Source organism: Pelophylax lessonae, assembly GCF_965119305.1.
Source record: "Pelophylax lessonae genome assembly, chromosome: 3".
NCBI lineage: Eukaryota > Metazoa > Chordata > Amphibia > Anura > Ranidae > Pelophylax > Pelophylax lessonae.
In genome coordinates this window covers 619,253,596-619,275,197 of record NC_138770.1, presented here as the reverse complement: position 1 = coordinate 619,275,197, position 21,602 = coordinate 619,253,596, and the positions used below count along the sequence as shown (strand labels likewise).

The 21,602-nt window shown below is 44.6% G+C and overlaps 1 protein-coding gene across 1 annotated transcript in view; it reads right to left on the bottom strand.

Moving 5' to 3' along the window:
* Positions 1–21,602, bottom strand: part of USH2A (usherin) — a gene marked incomplete at its 5' end in the record, with an annotated part of 1,334,617 nt that overhangs the window by 86,855 nt on the left and 1,226,160 nt on the right. Inside the window, 2 exons of the mRNA XM_082250984.1 lie at positions 2,064–2,373; positions 3,707–5,217. Of these exons, the coding sequence (XP_082107110.1) occupies positions 2,064–2,373; positions 3,707–5,217 (1,821 nt within the window). The remainder of the gene's footprint in view (positions 1–2,063; positions 2,374–3,706; positions 5,218–21,602) is intronic.

Sequence of the window (21,602 nt, the reverse complement as noted above, 5' to 3'; positions counted from 1 at the left end):
TTCTGAAAGGGCACCAAAACTCCTGCATTCAGAAAGTGCACCAAACACGCAGGACAAAAAAGAAGTCTATGGTTAAGCACAGCAAACCCTCAGGAATGTTGCAGGTACATTGCATTGCACCCGCGGTGTGGGTAAACCGCAGCACATCAGTATGAAAGCAACCCTATATTAATATATCAATATGCCCAGTGTATTTCTTCACACTGACCTGAAGATCTCTTCTTTCCTGCTGCTGGCACCACTCTGAAGACCGCTAGCCGGCGAAGAGGTGGAGTGCAGTTGGTATCACTACACATGGGACAGAAGCCAGCACTATGAAGGAGACATCCGCTTATACAGCACTTGCTCCCTACTACAGCTCCAACTTTACAAGTAGTCCCTCTGCATTGCACTCTGTTTGATGCTCTGGAATGGTGGGTCAGTAAGCCCAGACCTAGCTCTATCAGTCACCTGTCTGCGATCTACTGGTAGATCGCATTCTACAGGTTGCTGACCCCCAATCTAAATTGTATTCCAATCCCAGAAATACACTTTTTAATTTCTAAATAATTTTGTGCAAACTTGTTTCATTGCTTTTACCAAAGGCTTAGCTATTGCCAGTTTATCTTGTTTGTCTGTGATCCATGTATGGGCTTTCAGTTATTGGGGGTAACAATGGTAACCACCAGGTCCCAATGCAATGTCAGCATTTTAACCCCTGCATGTAGGCATAAGCTGTCCATACACTGATCATTTGATACATTTCTGTTGAAGAGACATGTATGAAAACTTTTCTTGATCAACAGTTGCTGCCAATGTATGGTCAACTCTGTAGGAAAACTACTGGCAGCCATGCTGATATGCAACAGGCCTTATCCCCATTGCCAACCTCATTGCTTGACTGATAACAGCTTTTGGAAGGTGGTTGACAGTCACATTTTTAAGCATGGTCTACAAGGGGCATGGGAATATCTGAGCTTGCAGTGATTTTTCTTTTTGGATATCCACTCTAAAATCATGGGCAATAACATTGAGCTGCCTTCCCCCTTCATCCCTCTACATATGTAAGGCTCCTTTCACACAGGTCAGGTCTGGTTTTTCTCAGCAGGGGATCTGTCCGCTGATCCCCTGCTGAGCTCAACAGAAGGGCCAGATGACAGGTCCATGCCTGCTTTGCTTATGCAGAGCAGACACAGACACAGCCCCCTCGGTTTAATGAGCAGCAGGATGTAAACAGATCAGCTGTCCATTTAAACCCAACTGCCCTCCGTTCCAGCCAGGCAGAGGAAAACCGATCCCCTTCCTTTTTTTTTTTTGCTGGATCGGATTGGACCCAGAAATAGTTGGTTTACATCGGGCACTCTATAGAGGAGAATAGAGGGTCAGATCAAGTCCGCCTGCCTGTTTTTCAGCCCTCCCCAGATTGGACTTCTCATGTATAAGGGGCCTTACAGTCTCCACTATGCTTAAAGGCTTTCTACAAGATTCTGGAGTGTGTCTGGGTCCATTTGTGTGGTCAGGTACTGATGTTGGAAGAGAAGACCTTGTCTCACAATTGTACTTCCACTTCATGCCAAAGATGTTCAGTAGGGCTGGGGTCAGGGCTCTATGCAGGAAACTTGAGTTCCTCTACACTAAGCCATGTCTTTATGAAGCTGGGTTTGTGCTGGATGCTGGAACAGAGAACAGCCTTCCAACCTGTTGCCACAAGGTTGGAAGCACACACTTTTCTAAAATTACTTTATATGCTGCGGCATTAATAAAATCCTTCACTGGAAACACCTGAACTTAATAATTTAGAGGGATATCAAAGATTTTTGGTCATAAAGCCAGGGTGATGGTCAGATGTCCATAACATTTGGCTATATAATAAATTATTTATGTTTCTAATAAGTGAAAACAAAATTAAGACAACACCAATGGAAGCTCAGTTGACTAAATACAAAATCCTATTAAAAGTTTAGCTTTCAACCTGCAGTATATAGATGTTTCGTTCTCAATAAGTGCCCAACTGCCATTGTCCACAGTGAGCGTCATCCTTTTAATACAATCCCTTAATTGGCAAATCTGTAACATTTTCATACCTTATACTCATATTCTGTGAAGGGCAGCAATGTCATGTCCTGAAAGGACAAGGAAGAGCCATTGTAGACCAGTTCTGCGGGAGTCACCTCTTGTAAATCATTCAATGTTCGGCGATAAACTTCATAGAGGAGGATTTTCCCATTTGGATATTGGGGTCCGTTCCAAGCCAAAAATGGGGCGTGACCATGGGTCTGGACATCTATTAGAGGGGAGGGCTGGGAATTTGGTGCAGCCTCTTGTGTATGGCTGGTTGCCCATTCACTTACAGCACATCCTAGTATGGTACAAGCTTCAACTTTTGCTTCATACCTTAAAAAATAAGAAAGAGAATGGATATTCTGCAATAGTAATGAAAAGAACTTACACCAGTGAAATGTTATCAGAATATTTTCAGAGCTGAACTTCTAGAAAACAGCTAAATATACATATTTGTCGGTGCTTCAGTTTACACGGTCTTGTTCCTCCCCCAGCCTGTGACTAGCTGCTCCTAGTGCTGCTTCTTTCTTTCCCAGTCTAAGCGTTCTTATATAGGGGATTGCAAGAAAAAAAGATTCCAGATCAAATTCAAGTGCTTACACTGTGTGCAAAAAAAAAAAAAAATATATCAATATTATGTACTTAAAGTGTTACTAAACCCACAACAGTAAAATCAGTCTGTATATATGTTATAGCATGCTTGTTGTACTCACTGTAGAACATAATGGGTTAATCCTGGACATTGTGTAAAAAGATTGTTTGACCCTGTCTTCTCTGATCCTCCCCTTCTTCTACAGTTCCTAAACCATCTGCTGATAGTACAGACCTCTAGGAGGCACTCTGCACTTTCTCAGGTAGGTGTGTATTGCTAGAGAGTTTTTTTTTTTATTTGGGGGGGGGGGGGGTTGCATGTGATCAGCACAGGGCCAATCAGCACTGTCCAGACAGAGGGTCAGGGGTCATGCAGCCACATAGGACAGTCAGAGAAGAATAAAAACTCCTCCTACAAGCTTTAACCAGACACTGATAGAAGTCACAAGACTGCTATATACTGCTGATAAGAAAATATATTTAGCAGTTTTTATTTACTAAAATAATTGCATTTCCATGTTCTGTGTACTGTGGGAGACTGTGGGAGTGAATGCAGGGTCTTGGGTTTAGTAACACTTTAATGAACAGTGAGCTGTATATATTTGTGTCTGTTATATTTGCCTAAAATTTGACTTTAAAGAAAAATAGAGCCATCCATACAGGTTGGATAAGATTAACAGCACTATTAACATTGTTCGTTTCTATCAGTATCTCTAGATTTTAACCACTTTTAGACAAGGCAAATTCTGACACTTTCTTTACATTAAAAATCTGTTTGTTTTTTTTGTTTGCTAGAAAATTACTTAGAACCCCCAAAGATTATATTTTTTAAGCAGAGACACTAGAGAATAAAATGGTGTGTGTTGCAATTGTTTGTCACACCGTATTTGCACAGTGGTTTTTCAAAAACAATTTTTTTTGGACTCCCCATCTTTAAAGAAACAATCATACTTGCCTATATCCTTGTGACATTTTCTTTACTTAATACTGTGAATGCAATAAATGAAGCGCTTGACGTTAGATATGTGCTTATACAGCAAAGTCTTACAAGAAAAGGTAACTCATTTAAACTTACTGAGTATATGGGTTCAGATTCTTTATTACAAAAGAATGATCACTCCGAGAGACAAATGAACTGTTAAAATGGTACTGTGTGACCTTCATTTCAGCTGGGTGATGAACATACAGAGTATAGTTGAGTATCTCCCCATTGGTCTTCATAGGTGCTTGCCAAGTGGCCAGAATCTCATGGGCACTTACAGCTTTTAGTTGTGGTGGCTCCATCCCAGAGGGTGAAGAAGGGTGAGTTCTAATTCTGGCAGGACTACTTAAGCAACTCCCTTTGCTGTTAGTTGCTTGGATGACATATGTATATTCTGTCCCAGGTTGAAGGCCAAAGTCATGATAATGAGTATCCAAGCCAGCATAAATCAACTGGCCATTTCTATGTAGTGCAAAGTTTCTAATTTCACCATTGGGCTTGTCGGGGCTTTGCCATGATATTTTAATAGATTGGGCACTTGTGACTGTAAAAATTGGAGGATTGATGTGTGATGGTGGAGCTTCCATCGTTCGGAAGTGAGTCCGTGAGCTAGTTGTGCAGCCTCCGCTGGTGCAGGCCAGCAAGCTGATGTTATATAATGTAAAAGGTGACAGGCTAGATATGTTCTTGGACAATCTCTTCCCAGCAAAATATGTCTCATTATCTATTTGAATAATGTACTTTGTAACTTCTCCATTGGGCACAGATGGTGGATCCCAAATCACGTTGACTGCGCTGGAGCTGAGAGGCTCAACAATAGGAGGTTTTACAAATTTCGGTGGCCCTTCTAGAGTTCTTATAGGAGTAGGGTTACTGGTGGTGCAGCCACCTAATGTGCAGGCTGTAATGGAATATTTGTACTCAGTATAGGGCAAAACATCTTCATCTATATAATTAAATGTTACACTATCAAAGCTAAAAGGTAATGTAAGGTTGTTTTTTTGCAATCTGAAATAAAGAACATTGCCATTTTCCTCCCTCGGTTTAGTCCACTGGATAATGATTTGATTGGGATTTTCACTGTGAAATACCTTTGGAGGAATAAGATGACCAGGAGCCGCTTGACTAGTCTGAGCCATCATCCATGGGCTATCTGTGTACCCAACAGAGTTCCACCCACGAATTTTATACTCATAATGTGTCCATGGGTGTAGACCAACATCTGTAAATGTAAACACCTTCTGTTTTGTGTTTGTTTCTTTAAAAACAACATTTTCATTCATTTTTTTCTTGTTGCTCTGAGAATTCTCCTGAGTGCACCTTGTAATTACTTCATAGCGAATCATTTGCCCATTTGGTTGGGACGGAGGTGACCAAGAGAGTGTGATGTGGCTGGCGTTCAGGGATAGGATATTAGGGGGAAGCAATGAGGATGGTGAAGCTTCTTCTGTTTGGATATGTTGAGGAAATGTTCGGGTGCAGCCAGCGGACGTACAAGCTTCAAGTACCAAATAATAGACTGTGAAAGGTTCAAGACGACGAAATAAAAACTGCTGAGCCAGGCCACTGTATTCCAGGTTATCGTCACTATAGATTTTGTACATCTAGACAAAAATGAAAGATATGTAAGTGATCAAAGCCAATAGTTTTCATTGGAACCTAAGGCTAAACCCCAGACTAACAGCTAAATAAACAGATAAAATACATGTAAGGGAGTGTTTTTTTCTTCCAAAGCATTTGTATATCTGTCTATCCAGTACCAAGGTTTACACAGCTGTGCCACACAGCACAATCCTGCATGGCAGGGAGCGGGGTGCTTATCTTTTCTGCTGCAGTTTCACTTACAGGTCTCCTCCCTACTATAGACGAACTAAGGTTTGGTTGAACTCAGCTGGTTGGTCTGCTATTATGTGACAGTTCGCCATGGGCTCAGTCTGAATCCTAGCTCTTCTCCACTTCCCAACACCACCACCTTGTTACTGGAAAGTGAAATGGGAAGCAGCACACTGATAAGCTAATTTTTTAGCCACTCATCCAATTAGCCTGCTCCTTGCACTACAAAACACCCATTTGACTCCTTGTGCACTGCAAAAGGCTGATACCAATTCACATTCAGGTACTTGAACTGGTTGCATAGAAAATAGAGATGTATTAATAATTACAGAGCTGCAATAAGTTCAGCTTTAAACTGAAAATATCAGGAACTTACTCAAATCAAAATAAGCATTGGATAAATAAGGCATACTATACTATTTTAACAACTTTCAGTGTCTTTTGTGGAAACTACATGGCAAAACACTTGGCAGATCCAGGAATATACGCGGCTGAAGTTACATAAAAAATACTGACTTTGCCGGTAAATGTTATGCTTTGCTCAGCCCCGTTATACCTCCCAAGACTCTCTATTGGTCAAGGATAGGGTTGAGCGGACACCTAGATGTCCGTGTTCGACGGGTTCGGCCGAACTTTAAAAAAAAGTCCGGGTCCGTGTCCCGGACTTTTACCGAACTTTTCCCGGACACCGAACCCCATTGAAGTCAATGGGGACCCGAACTTTAAGGCACTAAAATGGCTCTAAAACACCAAAGGAAAGGGCTAGAGTGCTGCAAATGGCAGCAAAACGTAATTAAGAGCATGGCAAGTGCTCTGCAAACAAATGTGGATAGGGAAATAACTTAAAACAACAAAAAAAAACAGAAAAATAAAACAATGTTCTTCTTCATCTCTGAAGGACGAGGCCCATATGGAGTAGGAGGGAGGTTGAGGTGGTGGTGGATGTGGCGGTGACATAGGCGTGCGCACAGGGTGTGCTGGGTGTGCCTGGGCACACCCTAATCACCTAGGGCACATAGCATTGCCAGTGAGGAGATGGGAAAGATCTCCCTGGGACCTGCTCTGCTCTATTTCTCCTTGCCTACAGGTACATGGCCCCGATACATTACTCTCCCTGCTGGCAAACACATGCATGTGTATTTCAACTTTGGGGTGCACACCTTAATGCAATAGGCTGCGCACACCTATGGGCGGTGTAGGTGGAAGCGGCGGTGGAGGAGGACCAGGGCCGGATTAACAGCATCATGGGCTTGGTGCTGAGGATTTTGAAGGGCCTTAAGGGCCGTGCCTTGCCATGCACCCAGAGGAGGAAGGGTGCAGCCATGCATGCCTAATTCAACATGGGATGCTGTCTCTGAAGCCCATAAACACATCCATGCATCGCCAACTGTCCCTCCTTGTCCGGCCTTCACGCTGTGTGGGGAGGTTCTGAGGGTGCTGCCTGGGGAAGCGAGCATAGAAGCCAGACTTCTGTGTTTACAAGTGACAGAAGAGCGGTAACAGTGAATATGGCCAACCCGGGGCCTATATAAAAGGTAGGGGCCTGGAGCTGCAGCTCCAATAGCCCCTACATTAATCTGGCCCTGAGGAGGAGGACGAGGTAGCCAACACTGCTTCTTTTCAAAAATTTTAAATGAGGGTACACCCCAAAAGAGTGAGAAAGAGCAAAAATGGAACAATGGGTGGGTAAGGTCGGTATCCATTGCTATTCTGCATAAGGTACGGAAAAGTCCCGTGGGATCCATGCCTGGTTCATTTTAATGAACGTGAGCTTGTCCACATTGTCTCTGGACAGGCGGCTGCGCTTGTCTGTTATAACGCCCCCAGCCGTGCTAAATACCCGTTCAGATAATACACTGGCTGCAGGGCACGCCAGCACCTCCAAGGCGTAAAGGGCAAGCTCAGGCCATGTGCCCAATTTGGAGACCCAGAAGTTGAAGGGGGCAGACCCGTCATTCACTACATGTAGGCGTGTGCACACATACTGCTCCACCATGTTGGTAAAATGCTGCCTCCTGCTAAGACGTTCCATCTGAGCTGCTGGTGCTGCTGTTTGTTGTGGCGTGCTGACAAAGCTTTTCCACATTTCGGCCATGCTAACCCTGCCTTCTGAGGTGCTGGCGGTGCCCTGGTTGCGTTGGCGACCTCCTCCTCCTCCTCCTCTGCCTTGTGCTTCCACTGTGGCCCCGCTGTCAGATGGGAATGCCAGCAGCATGGCGTCTACCAGCGTGCGCTTGTACTCGCGCATCTTGCGATCGCGCTCCAGTGAGTGAATTAAGGACGGTACGTTGTCCTTGTAACGGGGATCCAGCAGCGTGGCCACCCAGTAATCAGCACAAGTTAGAATGTGGGCAACTCGGCGGTCGTTGTGGAGACACTGCAGCATGTAATCGCTCATGTGTGCCAGGCTGCCCAGAGGCAACGAAAGGCTGTCCTCTGTGGGAGGTGTATCGTCCGTGTCCTCTGTATCCCCCCAGCCACGCACCAGTGATGGCCATGAGCTGGCCTGGGTGCCACCCTGCTGTGAACATGGTTCCATCTCCTCCTCCAGCTCCTCCTCCTCCTCATCCTCCTCATCCTCCAGAACTGTGCCCCTGCTGGACAATTGCGTCCCTGGCGTTTGCGTGTGCAGGAACCCACCCTCGGAGCCCCTTGCGAATGACTGCCCTGAAAGCCTTGGAAATGTTACCTCTTCATCCTCCTCCTCCTCCTCATCCTGTGCCACATCCTCTTCCATCATCGCCCGAATTGTTTTTTCAAGGAGGCATAGAAGTGGGATAGTTAAGCTGAGAACGGCGTCATTGCCACTGGCCATGTTGGTGGAGTACTCAAAACAGCGCAACAAGGCACACAGGTCTCGCATGGAGGCCCAGTTATTGGTGGTGAAGTGGTGCTGTTCCGCAGAGCGACTCACGCGTGCGTGCTGCAGCTGAAACTCCACTATGGCCTGCTGCTGCTCGCACAGTCTTTCCAGCATGTGCAAGGTGGAGTTCCACCTTGTGGGCACGTCACATATGAGGCGGTGAGCGGGAAGGCCGAAGTTACGCTGCAGCGCTGCCAGGCGAGCAGCAGCAGGGTGAGAACGCCGAAAGTGCGCACAAACGGCCCGCACTTTCTGCAGCAGCTCTGACATATCGGGGTAGTTTTTAAGGAACCTCTGCACCACCAAATTCAGCACATGCGCCAGGCAAGGGATGTGCGTCAAACCGGCTAGGCCCAGAGCTGCTATGAGATTTCGCCCGTTATCGCACACCACCAGGCCGGGCTTGAGGCTCGCTGGCAGCAACCACTCATTTGTCTGCTGTTCCATGCTCCTCCACAACTCCTGCGCGGTGTGTGGTTTGTCCCCCAAACAGGCAAGTTGTAAAACTGCCTGCTGTCGTTTACCCCTGGCCGTGCTGAAGTTGGTGGTGAAGGTGTTACGCTGTCCGGATGAGGAGGCGGTAGAGGATGAGGAAGCGGAGTAGGAGGAGTTAGGAACAGGAGGCAAACTGAAGCGCCCTGCAATCCTCGGTGGTGGAAGGACATGCGCCAAATTGCTATCCGCCTCAGGCCCATCCGCCACTGCATTTACCCAGTGTGCCGTTAGGGAGATATAACGCCCCTGACCGTGCTTACTGGTCCACGTATCCGTAGTTAGGTGGACCTTGGCACAGATGGCATTGCGCAGTGCACACCTGATATTTTCCCCCACTTGGTTGTGCAGGGAAGGGATGGCTTGCCTGGAAAAGTAGTGGCGGCTGGGCACGACGTACTGTGGGACAGCCACCGACATAAGGTTTTTAAAACTGTGCGTCTCCACCAGACGGAATGACAGCATTTCAAAGGCCAATAATTTTGAAATGCTGGCATTCAGGGCCAGGGATCGCGGGTGGGTAGGGGGGTACTTCCTCTTCCTCTCAAGTGTTAAGGAGATGGAAAGCTGAACGCTTCCACGGGACATTGTGGAGATGGTTGTTGGTGACCCAGGTGGTGGTGTTGCTGACAGATCGTCTGTTTGCGGGGTGGCAGGTGCCGGTATCACTACAGATGTGGCTGGAGCGGCCGAGACTGCAGCAGAAGAGGAAGCAGGATGAGCCAGAGACGTTTCTTGGTTTTGAAGGTGTGTACTCCACTGCAGCTCGTGCTTTGCACTTAGATGCCTGATCATGCAGGTTGTGCTCAGGTTGAGAAGGTTTATGCCTCGCTTCAAGCTCTGATTGCACAGGGTGCAAACCACTCGTGTCCTGTCATCAGCACATTTTCTAAAGAACTTCCACGCTAGAGAACTCCTTTGAGCTGACTTTGGTGCGCTCGTTCCCTTGCTGCGTTGGGCAGTAGCGGGCGTAGTGTCTAGGGCATGGCCGCTCTGCTTCTGCACCCTGCTCCCTCTTCTGCTGTGCTGGTGGCTCTGTGCGACCACCGCCTCTTCCTCCAAACTACTCAGGTCACCTGCATGACGTTCATTCCATGTGGGGTCGAGGACCTCATCGTCCTCCACATCATCTTCCACCCAGTCTTCACCCCTGCCCTCCTTGTCGGTCTCCACAATGCTGAACGCCGCAGCAGTTGGCACCTGCGTTTCGTCATCATCGGAGACGTGCTGCGATGATCCTTGCATGTACTCATCTTGAGAAATAAGTGGTTGGGCATCGCTGCACTCAATCTCTTCCACTTCTGGGGCAGGGCTAGGTGGATGGCCCTGGGAAACCCTGCTGACAGAGTCCTCAAAAAGAATAAGAGACTGCTGTATGGCTTGGGGCTCAGACTGCTGGCCTGATTTGCAAGGGGGTGAGGTGAAAGACGGTTGGACATTGGCTGCAGGTGCCAACTTTCTGCAGTAGACTGGGTGGGAGACAATGTGAAGGAACTGGAGGCACTGTCAGCAGCAAACCAATCTACTATCGCCTCAACTTGTTCTGGCCTCATCACTTCTAGGGGCGTTTGATGCCCTACCAAATACTGATGCAGGTTCTGTCGCCTACTCACACTTGAGGAAGGTGTTTCACTTGTGCGTGTAGCTGGCACAGATCGACCACGTCCTCTCCTTGCAACAGGAGCTCTACCAGCAGCACCACGACCCAGGCCACGGCCCTTATTTGACGGTCTCCTCATATTTCTGTAATTTAAGATCTTGCCCTAGAAAGGTTTTTATTGAATAGCGGAATAGGAAATATGATCCAAAAAAAGTGTATGTATATCACACGTACACAACCACACTAGGCCCCAATTACTATTGTTTGTACCCCTAAAAGGATGGATGAGGAGTAGGAGGAGTATGGAACAGACAGCACCCTCAAATCTTCAGAAGTATGAGATGAACCCCAAAAACTTGGAAAGGTGGATCTCACACGTACCGACACAGACTATCCCGCAATTCAATTGATCCTCAAAGGTTTTTATTGAATAGCGGAATAGGAAATATGATCAAAAAAAGTGTATGTATCTCGCACGTACACAACCACACTAGGCCCCAATTACTATTGTTTGTACCCCTAAAAGGATGGATGAGGAGTAGGAGGAGGAGTATGGAACAGGCAGCACCCTCAAATCTTCAGAAGTATGAGATGAACCCCAAAAACTTGGAAAGGTGGATCTCACACGTACCGACACAGACTATCCCGCAATTCAATTGATCCTCAAAGGTTTTTATTGAATAGCGGAATAGGAAATATGATCAAAAAAAGTGTATGTATCTCGCACGTACACAACCACACTAGGCCCCAATTACTATTGTTTGTACCCCTAAAAGGATGGTTGAGCAGTAGGAGCAGGAGTATGGAACAGGCAGCACCCTCAAATCTTCAGAAGTATGAGATGAACCCCAACAACTTGGAAAGGTGGATCTCACACGTACCGACACAGACTATCTCGCAATTGAATTGATCCCCAAAGGTTTTAATTGAATAGCGTAATAGAAAATATGATCAAAAAGAAAGTGTATGTATCTCGCACGTACACCACCACACTAGGCCCCAACTACTATTGTTTGTACCCCTAAAAGGATGGTTGAGCAGTAGGAGGAGGAGTATGGAACAGGCAGCACCCTCAAATCTTCAGAAGTATGAGATGAACCCCAAAAACTTGGAAAGGTGGATCTCTCTCACACGTACCAACACAGACTATCCCCCAATTTAACTGATCCCCAAAGGTTTTTGATTAAATAGCGGAATAGAAAATATGATCCAAAAAAAGTGTATGTATATCACACGTACACAACCACACTAGGCCCCAATTACTATTGTTTGTACCCCTAAAAGGCTAGATGAGGAGTAGGGGGGGTATGGAACAGGCAGCACCCTCAAACCTTCAGAAGTATGAGATGAACCCCAACAACTTGGAAAGGTGGATCTCTCTCACACGTACCAACACAGACTATCCCCCAATTTAACTGATCCCCAAAGGTTTTTGATTAAATAGCGGAATAGAAAATATGATCCAAAAAAAGTGTATGTATATCACACGTACACAACCACACTGGGCCCCAATTACTATTGTTTGTACCCCTAAAAGGCTAGATGAGGAGTAGGGGGAGTATGGAACAGGCAGCACCCTCAAACCTTCAGAAGTATGAGATGAACCCCAACAACTTGGAAAGGTGGATCTCTCTCACACGTACCAACACAGACTATCCCCCAATTTAACTGATCCCCAAAGGTTTTTGATTAAATAGCGGAATAGAAAATATGATCCAAAAAAAGTGTATGTATATCACACGTACACAACCACACTAGGCCCCAATTACTATTGTTTGTACCCCTAAAAGGCTAGATGAGGAGTAGGGGGGGTATGGAACAGGCAGCACCCTCAAATCTTCAGAAGTATGAGATGAACCCCAAAAACTTGGAAAGGTGGATCTCTCTCACACGTACCAACACAGACTATCCCCCAATTTAACTGATCCCCAAAGGTTTTTGATTAAATAGCGGAATAGAAAATATGATCCAAAAAAAGTGTATGTATATCACACGTACACAACCACACTAGGCCCCAATTACTATTGTTTGTACCCCTAAAAGGCTAGATGAGGAGTAGGAGGGGTATGGAACAGGCAGCACCCTCAAACCTTCAGAAGTATGAGATGAACCCCAAAAACTTGGAAAGGTGGATCTCTCTCACACGTACCAACACAGACTATCCCCCAATTTAACTGATCCCCAAAGGTTTTTGATTAAATAGCGGAATAGAAAATATGATCCAAAAAAAGTGTATGTATATCACACGTACACAACCACACTAGGCCCCAATTACTATTGTTTGTACCCCTAAAAGGCTAGATGAGGAGTAGGGGGGGTATGGAACAGGCAGCACCCTCAAACCTTCAGAAGTATGAGATGAACCCCAACAACTTGGAAAGGTGGATCTCTCTCACACGTACCAACACAGACTATCCCCCAATTTAACTGATCCCCAAAGGTTTTTGATTAAATAGCGGAATAGAAAATATGATCCAAAAAAAGTGTATGTATATCACACGTACACAACCACACTAGGCCCCAATTACTATTGTTTGTACCCCTAAAAGGCTAGGAGTAGGGGGAGTATGGAACAGGCAGCACCCTCAAACCTTCAGAAGTATGAGATGAACCCCAACAACTTGGAAAGGTGGATCTCTCTCACACGTACCAACACAGACTATCCCCCAATTTAAGTGATCCCCAAAGGTTTTTGATTAAATAGCGGAATAGAAAATATGATCCCAAAAAAGTGTATGTATATCACACGTACACAACCACACTAGGCCCCAATTACTATTGTTTGTACCCCTAAAAGGCTAGATGAGGAGTAGGGGGGGTATGGAACAGGCAGCACCCTCAAACCTTCAGAAGTATGAGATGAACCCCAACAACTTGGAAAGGTGGATCTCTCTCACACGTACCAACACAGACTATCCCCCAATTTAACTGATCCCCAAAGGTTTTTGATTAAATAGCGGAATAGAAAATATGATCCAAAAAAAGTGTATGTATATCACACGTACACAACCACACTGGGCCCCAATTACTATTGTTTGTACCCCTAAAAGGCTAGATGAGGAGTAGGGGGAGTATGGAACAGGCAGCACCCTCAAACCTTCAGAAGTATGAGATGAACCCCAACAACTTGGAAAGGTGGATCTCTCTCACACGTACCAACACAGACTATCCCCCAATTTAACTGATCCCCAAAGGTTTTTGATTAAATAGCGGAATAGAAAATATGATCCAAAAAAAGTGTATGTATATCACACGTACACAACCACACTAGGCCCCAATTACTATTGTTTGTACCCCTAAAAGGCTAGATGAGGAGTAGGGGGGGTATGGAACAGGCAGCACCCTCAAATCTTCAGAAGTATGAGATGAACCCCAAAAACTTGGAAAGGTGGATCTCTCTCACACGTACCAACACAGACTATCCCCCAATTTAACTGATCCCCAAAGGTTTTTGATTAAATAGCGGAATAGAAAATATGATCCAAAAAAAGTGTATGTATATCACACGTACACAACCACACTAGGCCCCAATTACTATTGTTTGTACCCCTAAAAGGCTAGATGAGGAGTAGGGGGGGTATGGAACAGGCAGCACCCTCAAACCTTCAGAAGTATGAGATGAACCCCAAAAACTTGGAAAGGTGGATCTCTCTCACACGTACCAACACAGACTATCCCCCAATTTAACTGATCCCCAAAGGTTTTTGATTAAATAGCGGAATAGAAAATATGATCCAAAAAAAGTGTATGTATATCACACGTACACAACCACACTAGGCCCCAATTACTATTGTTTGTACCCCTAAAAGGCTAGATGAGGAGTAGGGGGGGTATGGAACAGGCAGCACCCTCAAACCTTCAGAAGTATGAGATGAACCCCAACAACTTGGAAAGGTGGATCTCTCTCACACGTACCAACACAGACTATCCCCCAATTTAACTGATCCCCAAAGGTTTTTGATTAAATAGCGGAATAGAAAATATGATCCAAAAAAAGTGTATGTATATCACACGTACACAACCACACTAGGCCCCAATTACTATTGTTTGTACCCCTAAAAGGCTAGGAGTAGGGGGAGTATGGAACAGGCAGCACCCTCAAACCTTCAGAAGTATGAGATGAACCCCAACAACTTGGAAAGGTGGATCTCTCTCACACGTACCAACACAGACTATCCCCCAATTTAACTGATCCCCAAAGGTTTTTGATTAAATAGCGGAATAGAAAATATGATCCAAAAAAAGTGTATGTATATCACACGTACACAACCACACTAGGCCCCAATTACTATTGTTTGTACCCCTAAAAGGCTAGATGAGGAGTAGGGGGGGTATGGAACAGGCAGCACCCTCAAACCTTCAGAAGTATGAGATGAACCCCAACAACTTGGAAAGGTGGATCTCTCTCACACGTACCAACACAGACTATCCCCCAATTTAACTGATCCCCAAAGGTTTTTGATTAAATAGCGGAATAGAAAATATGATCCAAAAAAAGTGTATGTATATCACACGTACACAACCACACTAGGCCCCAATTACTATTGTTTGTACCCCTAAAAGGCTAGATGAGGAGTAGGGGGGGTATGGAACAGGCAGCACCCTCAAACCTTCAGAAGTATGAGATGAACCCCAACAACTTGGAAAGGTGGATCTCTCTCACACGTACCAACACAGACTATCCCCCAATTTAACTGATCCCCAAAGGTTTTTGATTAAATAGCGGAATAGAAAATATGATCCAAAAAAAGTGTATGTATATCACACGTACACAACCACACTAGGCCCCAATTACTATTGTTTGTACCCCTAAAAGGCTAGATGAGGAGTAGGGGGGGTATGGAACAGGCAGCACCCTCAAACCTTCAGAAGTATGAGATGAACCCCAAAAACTTGGAAAGGTGGATCTCTCTCACACGTACCAACACAGACTATCCCCCAATTTAACTGATCCCCAAAGGTTTTTGATTAAATAGCGGAATAGAAAATATGATCCAAAAAAAGTGTATGTATATCACACGTACACAACCACACTAGGCCCCAATTACTATTGTTTGTACCCCTAAAAGGCTAGATGAGGAGTAGGGGGGGTATGGAACAGGCAGCACCCTCAAACCTTCAGAAGTATGAGATGAACCCCAACAACTTGGAAAGGTGGATCTCTCTCACACGTACCAACACAGACTATCCCCCAATTTAACTGATCCCCAAAGGTTTTTGATTAAATAGCGGAATAGAAAATATGATCCAAAAAAAGTGTATGTATATCACACGTACACAACCACACTAGGCCCCAATTACTATTGTTTGTACCCCTAAAAGGCTAGGAGTAGGGGGAGTATGGAACAGGCAGCACCCTCAAACCTTCAGAAGTATGAGATGAACCCCAACAACTTGGAAAGGTGGATCTCTCTCACACGTACCAACACAGACTATCCCCCAATTTAACTGATCCCCAAAGGTTTTTGATTAAATAGCGGAATAGAAAATATGATCCAAAAAAAGTGTATGTATATCACACGTACACAACCACACTAGGCCCCAATTACTATTGTTTGTACCCCTAAAAGGCTAGATGAGGAGTAGGGGGGGGTATGGAACAGGCAGCACCCTCAAACCTTCAGAAGTATGAGATGAACCCCAACAACTTGGAAAGGTGGATCTCTCTCACACGTACCAACACAGACTATCCCCCAATTTAACTGATCCCCAAAGGTTTTTGATTAAATAGCGGAATAGAAAATATGATCCAAAAAAAGTGTATGTATATCACACGTACACAACCACACTAGGCCCCAATTACTATTGTTTGTACCCCTAAAAGGCTAGGAGTAGGGGGAGTATGGAACAGGCAGCACCCTCAAACCTTCAGAAGTATGAGATGGTGGAAAGGTGGATCTCTCTCACACGTACCAACACAGACTATCCCCCAATTTAACTGATCCCCAAAGGTTTTTGATTAAATAGCGGAATAGAAAATATGATCCAAAAAAAGTGTATGTATATCACACGTACACAACCACACTAGGCCCCAATTACTATTGTTTGTACCCCTAAAAGGCTAGATGAGGAGTAGGGGGAGTATGGAACAGGCAGCACCCTCAAATCTTCAGAAGTATGAGATTGTGTTCACTGTACCCCACAAAGATTGAGTTCACTGCACCCCACAATGATTGTGTTCACTGCACCCCACAAAGATTGTGTTCACTGCACCTCACAAAGATTGTGTTCACTGTACCCCCCAAAGATTGTGTTCACTGCACCCCACAAAGATTCTGTTCACTGTACCCCACAAAGATTGTGTTCACTGCACCCTAAAAGGATGTTGTTCACTGCACCCCACAAAGATTGTGTTCACTGCACCCTAAAAGGATGTTGTTCACTGCACCCCAAAAAGATTGTGTTCACTGTACCCCCCCAAAGATTGTGTTCACTGCACCCCACAAAGATTGTGTTCACTGCACCCCAAAAAGATTGTGTTCACTGTACCCCCCAAAGATTGTGTTCACTGCACCCCAAAAAGATTGTGTTCACTGTACCCCCCAAAGATTGTGTTCACTGCACCCCACAAAGATTCTGTTCACTGTACCCCACAAAGATTGTGTTCACTGCACCCCAAAAAGATTGTGTTCACTGTACCCCCCCAAAGATTGTGTTCACTGCACCCCACAAAGATTCTGTTCACTGCACCCCACAAAGGATTTTGTTCACTGCACCCCAAAAAGATTGTGTTCACTGCACCCCAAAAAGGATTTTGATCACTGCACCCCAAAAAGGATGTTGTTCACTGCACCCCAAAAATGATTTTGTTCACTCCACCCCAAAAAGATTGTGTTCACTGCACCCCACAAAGATTGTGTTCACTGCACCCCAAAAAGATTGTGTTCACTGTACCCCCCAAAGATTGTGTTCACTGCACCCCACAAAGATTCTGTTCACTGTACCCCACAAAGATTGTGTTCACTGCACCCCAAAAAGATTGTGTTCACTGCACCCCAAAAAGGATGTTGTTCACTGCACCCCAAAAAGGATGTTGTTCACTCCACCCCAAAAAGATTGTGTTCACTGCACCCCACAAAGATTGTGTTCACTGCACCCCAAAAAGATTGTGTTCACTGCACCCCAAAAATGATTTTGTTCACTGCACCCCAAAAAGGATTTTGTTCACTGCACCCCAAAAAGGATGTTGTTCACTCCACCCCAAAAAGATTGTGTTCACTGCACCCCAAAAAGATTGTGTTCACTGCACCCCACAAAGGATTTTGTTCACTGCACCCCAAAAAGATTGTGTTCACTGCACCCCAAAAAGGATGTTGTTCACTGCACCCCAAAAAGGATTTTGTTCACTGCACCCCAAAAAGATTGTGTTCACTGCACCCCACAAAGGATTTTGTTCACTGCACCCCACAAAGATTGTGTTCACTGCACACCAAAAAGGATTGTGTTCACTGCACCCCAAAAAGATTTTGTTCACTGCACCCCAAAAAGATTGTGTTCACTGCAGCCCAAAAAGATTGTGTTCACTGCAGCCCAAAAAGATTGTGTTCACTGCAGCCCAAAAAGATTGTGTTCACTGCAGCTCACACACAGAAAAATGGATGTGGATCACTGACACCTGCCTATCTCCAATCCCACACCACACAGCAATATCGATTGTAGTTTGTAGAACACAGTTTCCCTAAAATTCAGCAGACTCTGTCCCTAACAGGATTGAGAAGAGATCGTAGATCAGGATTGAGTGCAGATTCACCCCACCCCCCACACAGCAATATCGATTGTAGTTTGTAGAAGACACTGACCCTATAATTCAGCAGACTCTATCCCTAAAATGCCTACAACTCGCCCTGCCTAAACACTCCGACCTGTCCCTCAATTCTATCCGGACACAAATGTTTTTTTCCTGCCTATCTTTCCCTAATCAGCAGCCAGCACATTGATGTGTGCTCTGTCCCTTAGCTAAGCAGCAGAATGACGCTGCTGCGGCGGCTGCCTCGAACTTATAAAGACTTGGTCACATGCTTCAGACGGCCAATCACAGCTACTAAGACATTTGCAGGCATGGCTGGGATGGCTTAAGGCACACCAGTTAAACGATTGTTGATTGGCTGTTGAAAGCCCGCCATGAAAAGAGCGCCAAAGCATGCAAAACCCGGAAATAAAACGACCGAACACGGATTTTTACCCGAACATACAGTAAAGTGTCCGTGTCCGTGTTCGGGTAAAAAAAATCCAATTATTCGGTACGAACACGAATAATACAGTCCGTGTTCGCTCAACACTAGTCAAGGAGGTCACCATTTTATTGAAGGGAGGGGTATGAAATTAAAAGGTTTTTTTTGGAACCTCTGCAAAAAAAAAAAAATCAAGCTTGCATATACCTTCAACTGCCTGTATCTGTAGATGTACTGAATATTTTAACATGCTATTGATGACATGCTGGTAGGTTAATTGGATCCTGTATAAAAAAAAAATTGGCTCTACTGTGCATGTATGTGAGTTAGGGACCTTAGATTGTAAGCTCCTTGAGGGCAGGGACTGATGTGAATGTACAATGTATATGTAAAGCACTGCGTAAATTGACAGCGCTATATAAGTACCTGAAATAAATAAAATAATAAATAAAATAAATAACCTTCACTATTGTCGTTTTTTGACATATGCTTTAGGGCCTTGTAAATCCTCATTTTTTAAAAAATAAAAATAACAAACATGCCTAATACCTGCTCTGTGCAATTGTTTTGCAAAGAGCAGCCCCGATCCTCTTCTTCTGGGGTGCTCCGCCAGTGCTCCAGGCCCCTCCTCCTCATTGGAAGCCCCCATGCATAGAATGCATTCAATTGAAAAACCTTAAGGCTTTACAACCAATTTAATTTGAACTCCTTGGGTTAGGGGAAGGTTTGCTGAAAATTGAAAAGCTGTTGCTCAGTTTTAAAGCTGGAGAGTTGAACTACTTAACAGATTCGTATACCTTTTGCGGGCTCTATTAGTGAGATCTCTACACTGAATTCTTGGTCCTGCAAACCTACATTTTTTTTCTTTAACCTGCTTAGCGGTATCCCCGAGCGTGACTCGGGGTGGATTTTCCATGCTATTATCGGTATCCCCGAGTCACGCTCGGGGATACCGCTAAGCAGGTTAAAGAAAAAAAATGTAGGTTTGCAGGACCAAGAATTCAGTGTAGAGATCTCACTAATAGAGCCCGCAAAAGGTATACGAATCTGTTAAGTAGTTCAACTCTCCAGCTTTAAAACTGAGCAACAGCTTTTCAATTTTCGGGGTGGATGTGCAGAGCGAACAGCGGTGTCTCTTACCTTCTCCTGGCGATCCAGCGATGATCTCCCATTGCTGTGATCGCCAGCCGAGATCCCCGCCGCTCGTCCGTCGGTATGAGGACTTCCTGGTTCCGTTCCCTGCAGCAGCAATGCTGCATGGGAGCGGAACTAGGGAAGGAAATTCAAACGTTGCACAAAACAAAAACACAAACACATAGCATTTATATTATATATTATATATATATATATATATATATATATATATATATATATATATACATACACACACACACACACACACATATATATATATTTTTTTATATATATATATATATATATATATACAGTGCATTGCGAAAGTATTCGGCCCCCTTGAACTTTGCGACCTTTTTGCCACATTTCAGGCTTCAAACATAAAGATATAAGAATGTAATTTTTTGTAAAGAATCAACAAGTGGGACACAATCATGTAGTGGAATGAAATTTATTGGATATTTCAAACTTTGTTAACAAATAAAAAAACTGAAAAATTGGGCGTGCAAAATTATTCAGCCCCTTTACTTTCAGTGCAGCAAACTCTCTCCAGAAGTTCAGTGAGGATCTCTGAATGATCCAATGTTGACCTAAATGACTAATGATGATAAATAGAATCCACCTGTGTGTAATCAAGTCTCCGTATAAATGCACCTGCACTGTGATAGTCTCAGAGGTCCGTTTAAAGCGCAGAGAGCATCATGAAGAACAAGGAACACACCAGGCAGGTCCGAGATACTGTTGTGGAGAAGTTGAAAACCGGATTTGGATACAAAAAGATTTCCCAAGCTTTAAACATCCCAAGGAGCACTGTGCAAGCGATAATATTGAAATGGAAGTAGTATCAGACCACTGCAAATCTACGAAGACCTGGCCGTCCCTCTAAACTTTCAGCTCATACAAGGAGAAGACTGATCAGAGATGCAGCCAAGAGGCCCATGATCACTCTGGATGAACTGCAGAGATCTACAACTGAGGTGGGAGACTCTGTCTATAGGACAACAGTCGTATACTGCACAAATCTGGCCTTTATAAAGGGGTGGCAAGAAGAAAGCCATTTCTTAAAGATATCCATAAAAAGTGTCGTTTAAAGTTTGCCACAAGCCACCTGGGAGACACACCAAACATGTGGAAGAAGGTGCTCTGGTCAGATGAAACCAAAATCGAACTTTTTGGCAACAATGCAAAACGTTATGTTTGGCGTAAAAGCAACACAGCTCATCACTCTGAACATACCATCCCCACTGTCAAACATGGTGGTGGCAGCATCATGGTTTGGGCCTGTTTTTCTTCAGCAGGGACAGGGAAGATGGTTGAAATTGATGGGAAGATGGATGGAGCCAAATACAGGACCATTCTGGAAGAAAACCTGATGGAGTCTGCAAAAGACCCGAGACTGGGACGGAGAGTTGTCTTCCAACAAGACAATGATCCAAAACATAAAGCAAAATCTACAATGGAATGGTTCACAAATAAACATATCCAGGTGTTAGAAAGTCAAAGTCCAGACCTGAATCCAATCGAGAATCTGTGGAAAGAACTGAAAACTGCTGTTCACAAACGCTCTCCATCCAACCTCACTGAGCTCGAGCTGTTGTGCAAGGAGGAATGGGCAAAAATTTCAGTCTCTCGATGTGCAAAACTGATAGAGACCTACCCCAAGCGACTTACAGCTGTAATCGCAGCAAAAGGTGGCGCTACAAAGTATTAACTTAAGGGGGCTGAATAATTTTGCACGCCCAATTTTTCAGTTCTTTATTTGTTAAAAAAGTTTGAAATATCCAATAAATTTCGTTCCACTTCATGATTGTGTCCCACTTGTTGTTGATTCTTCACAAAAAATTACAGTTTTATATCTTTATGTTTGAAGCCTGAAATGTGGCAAAAGGTTGCTAA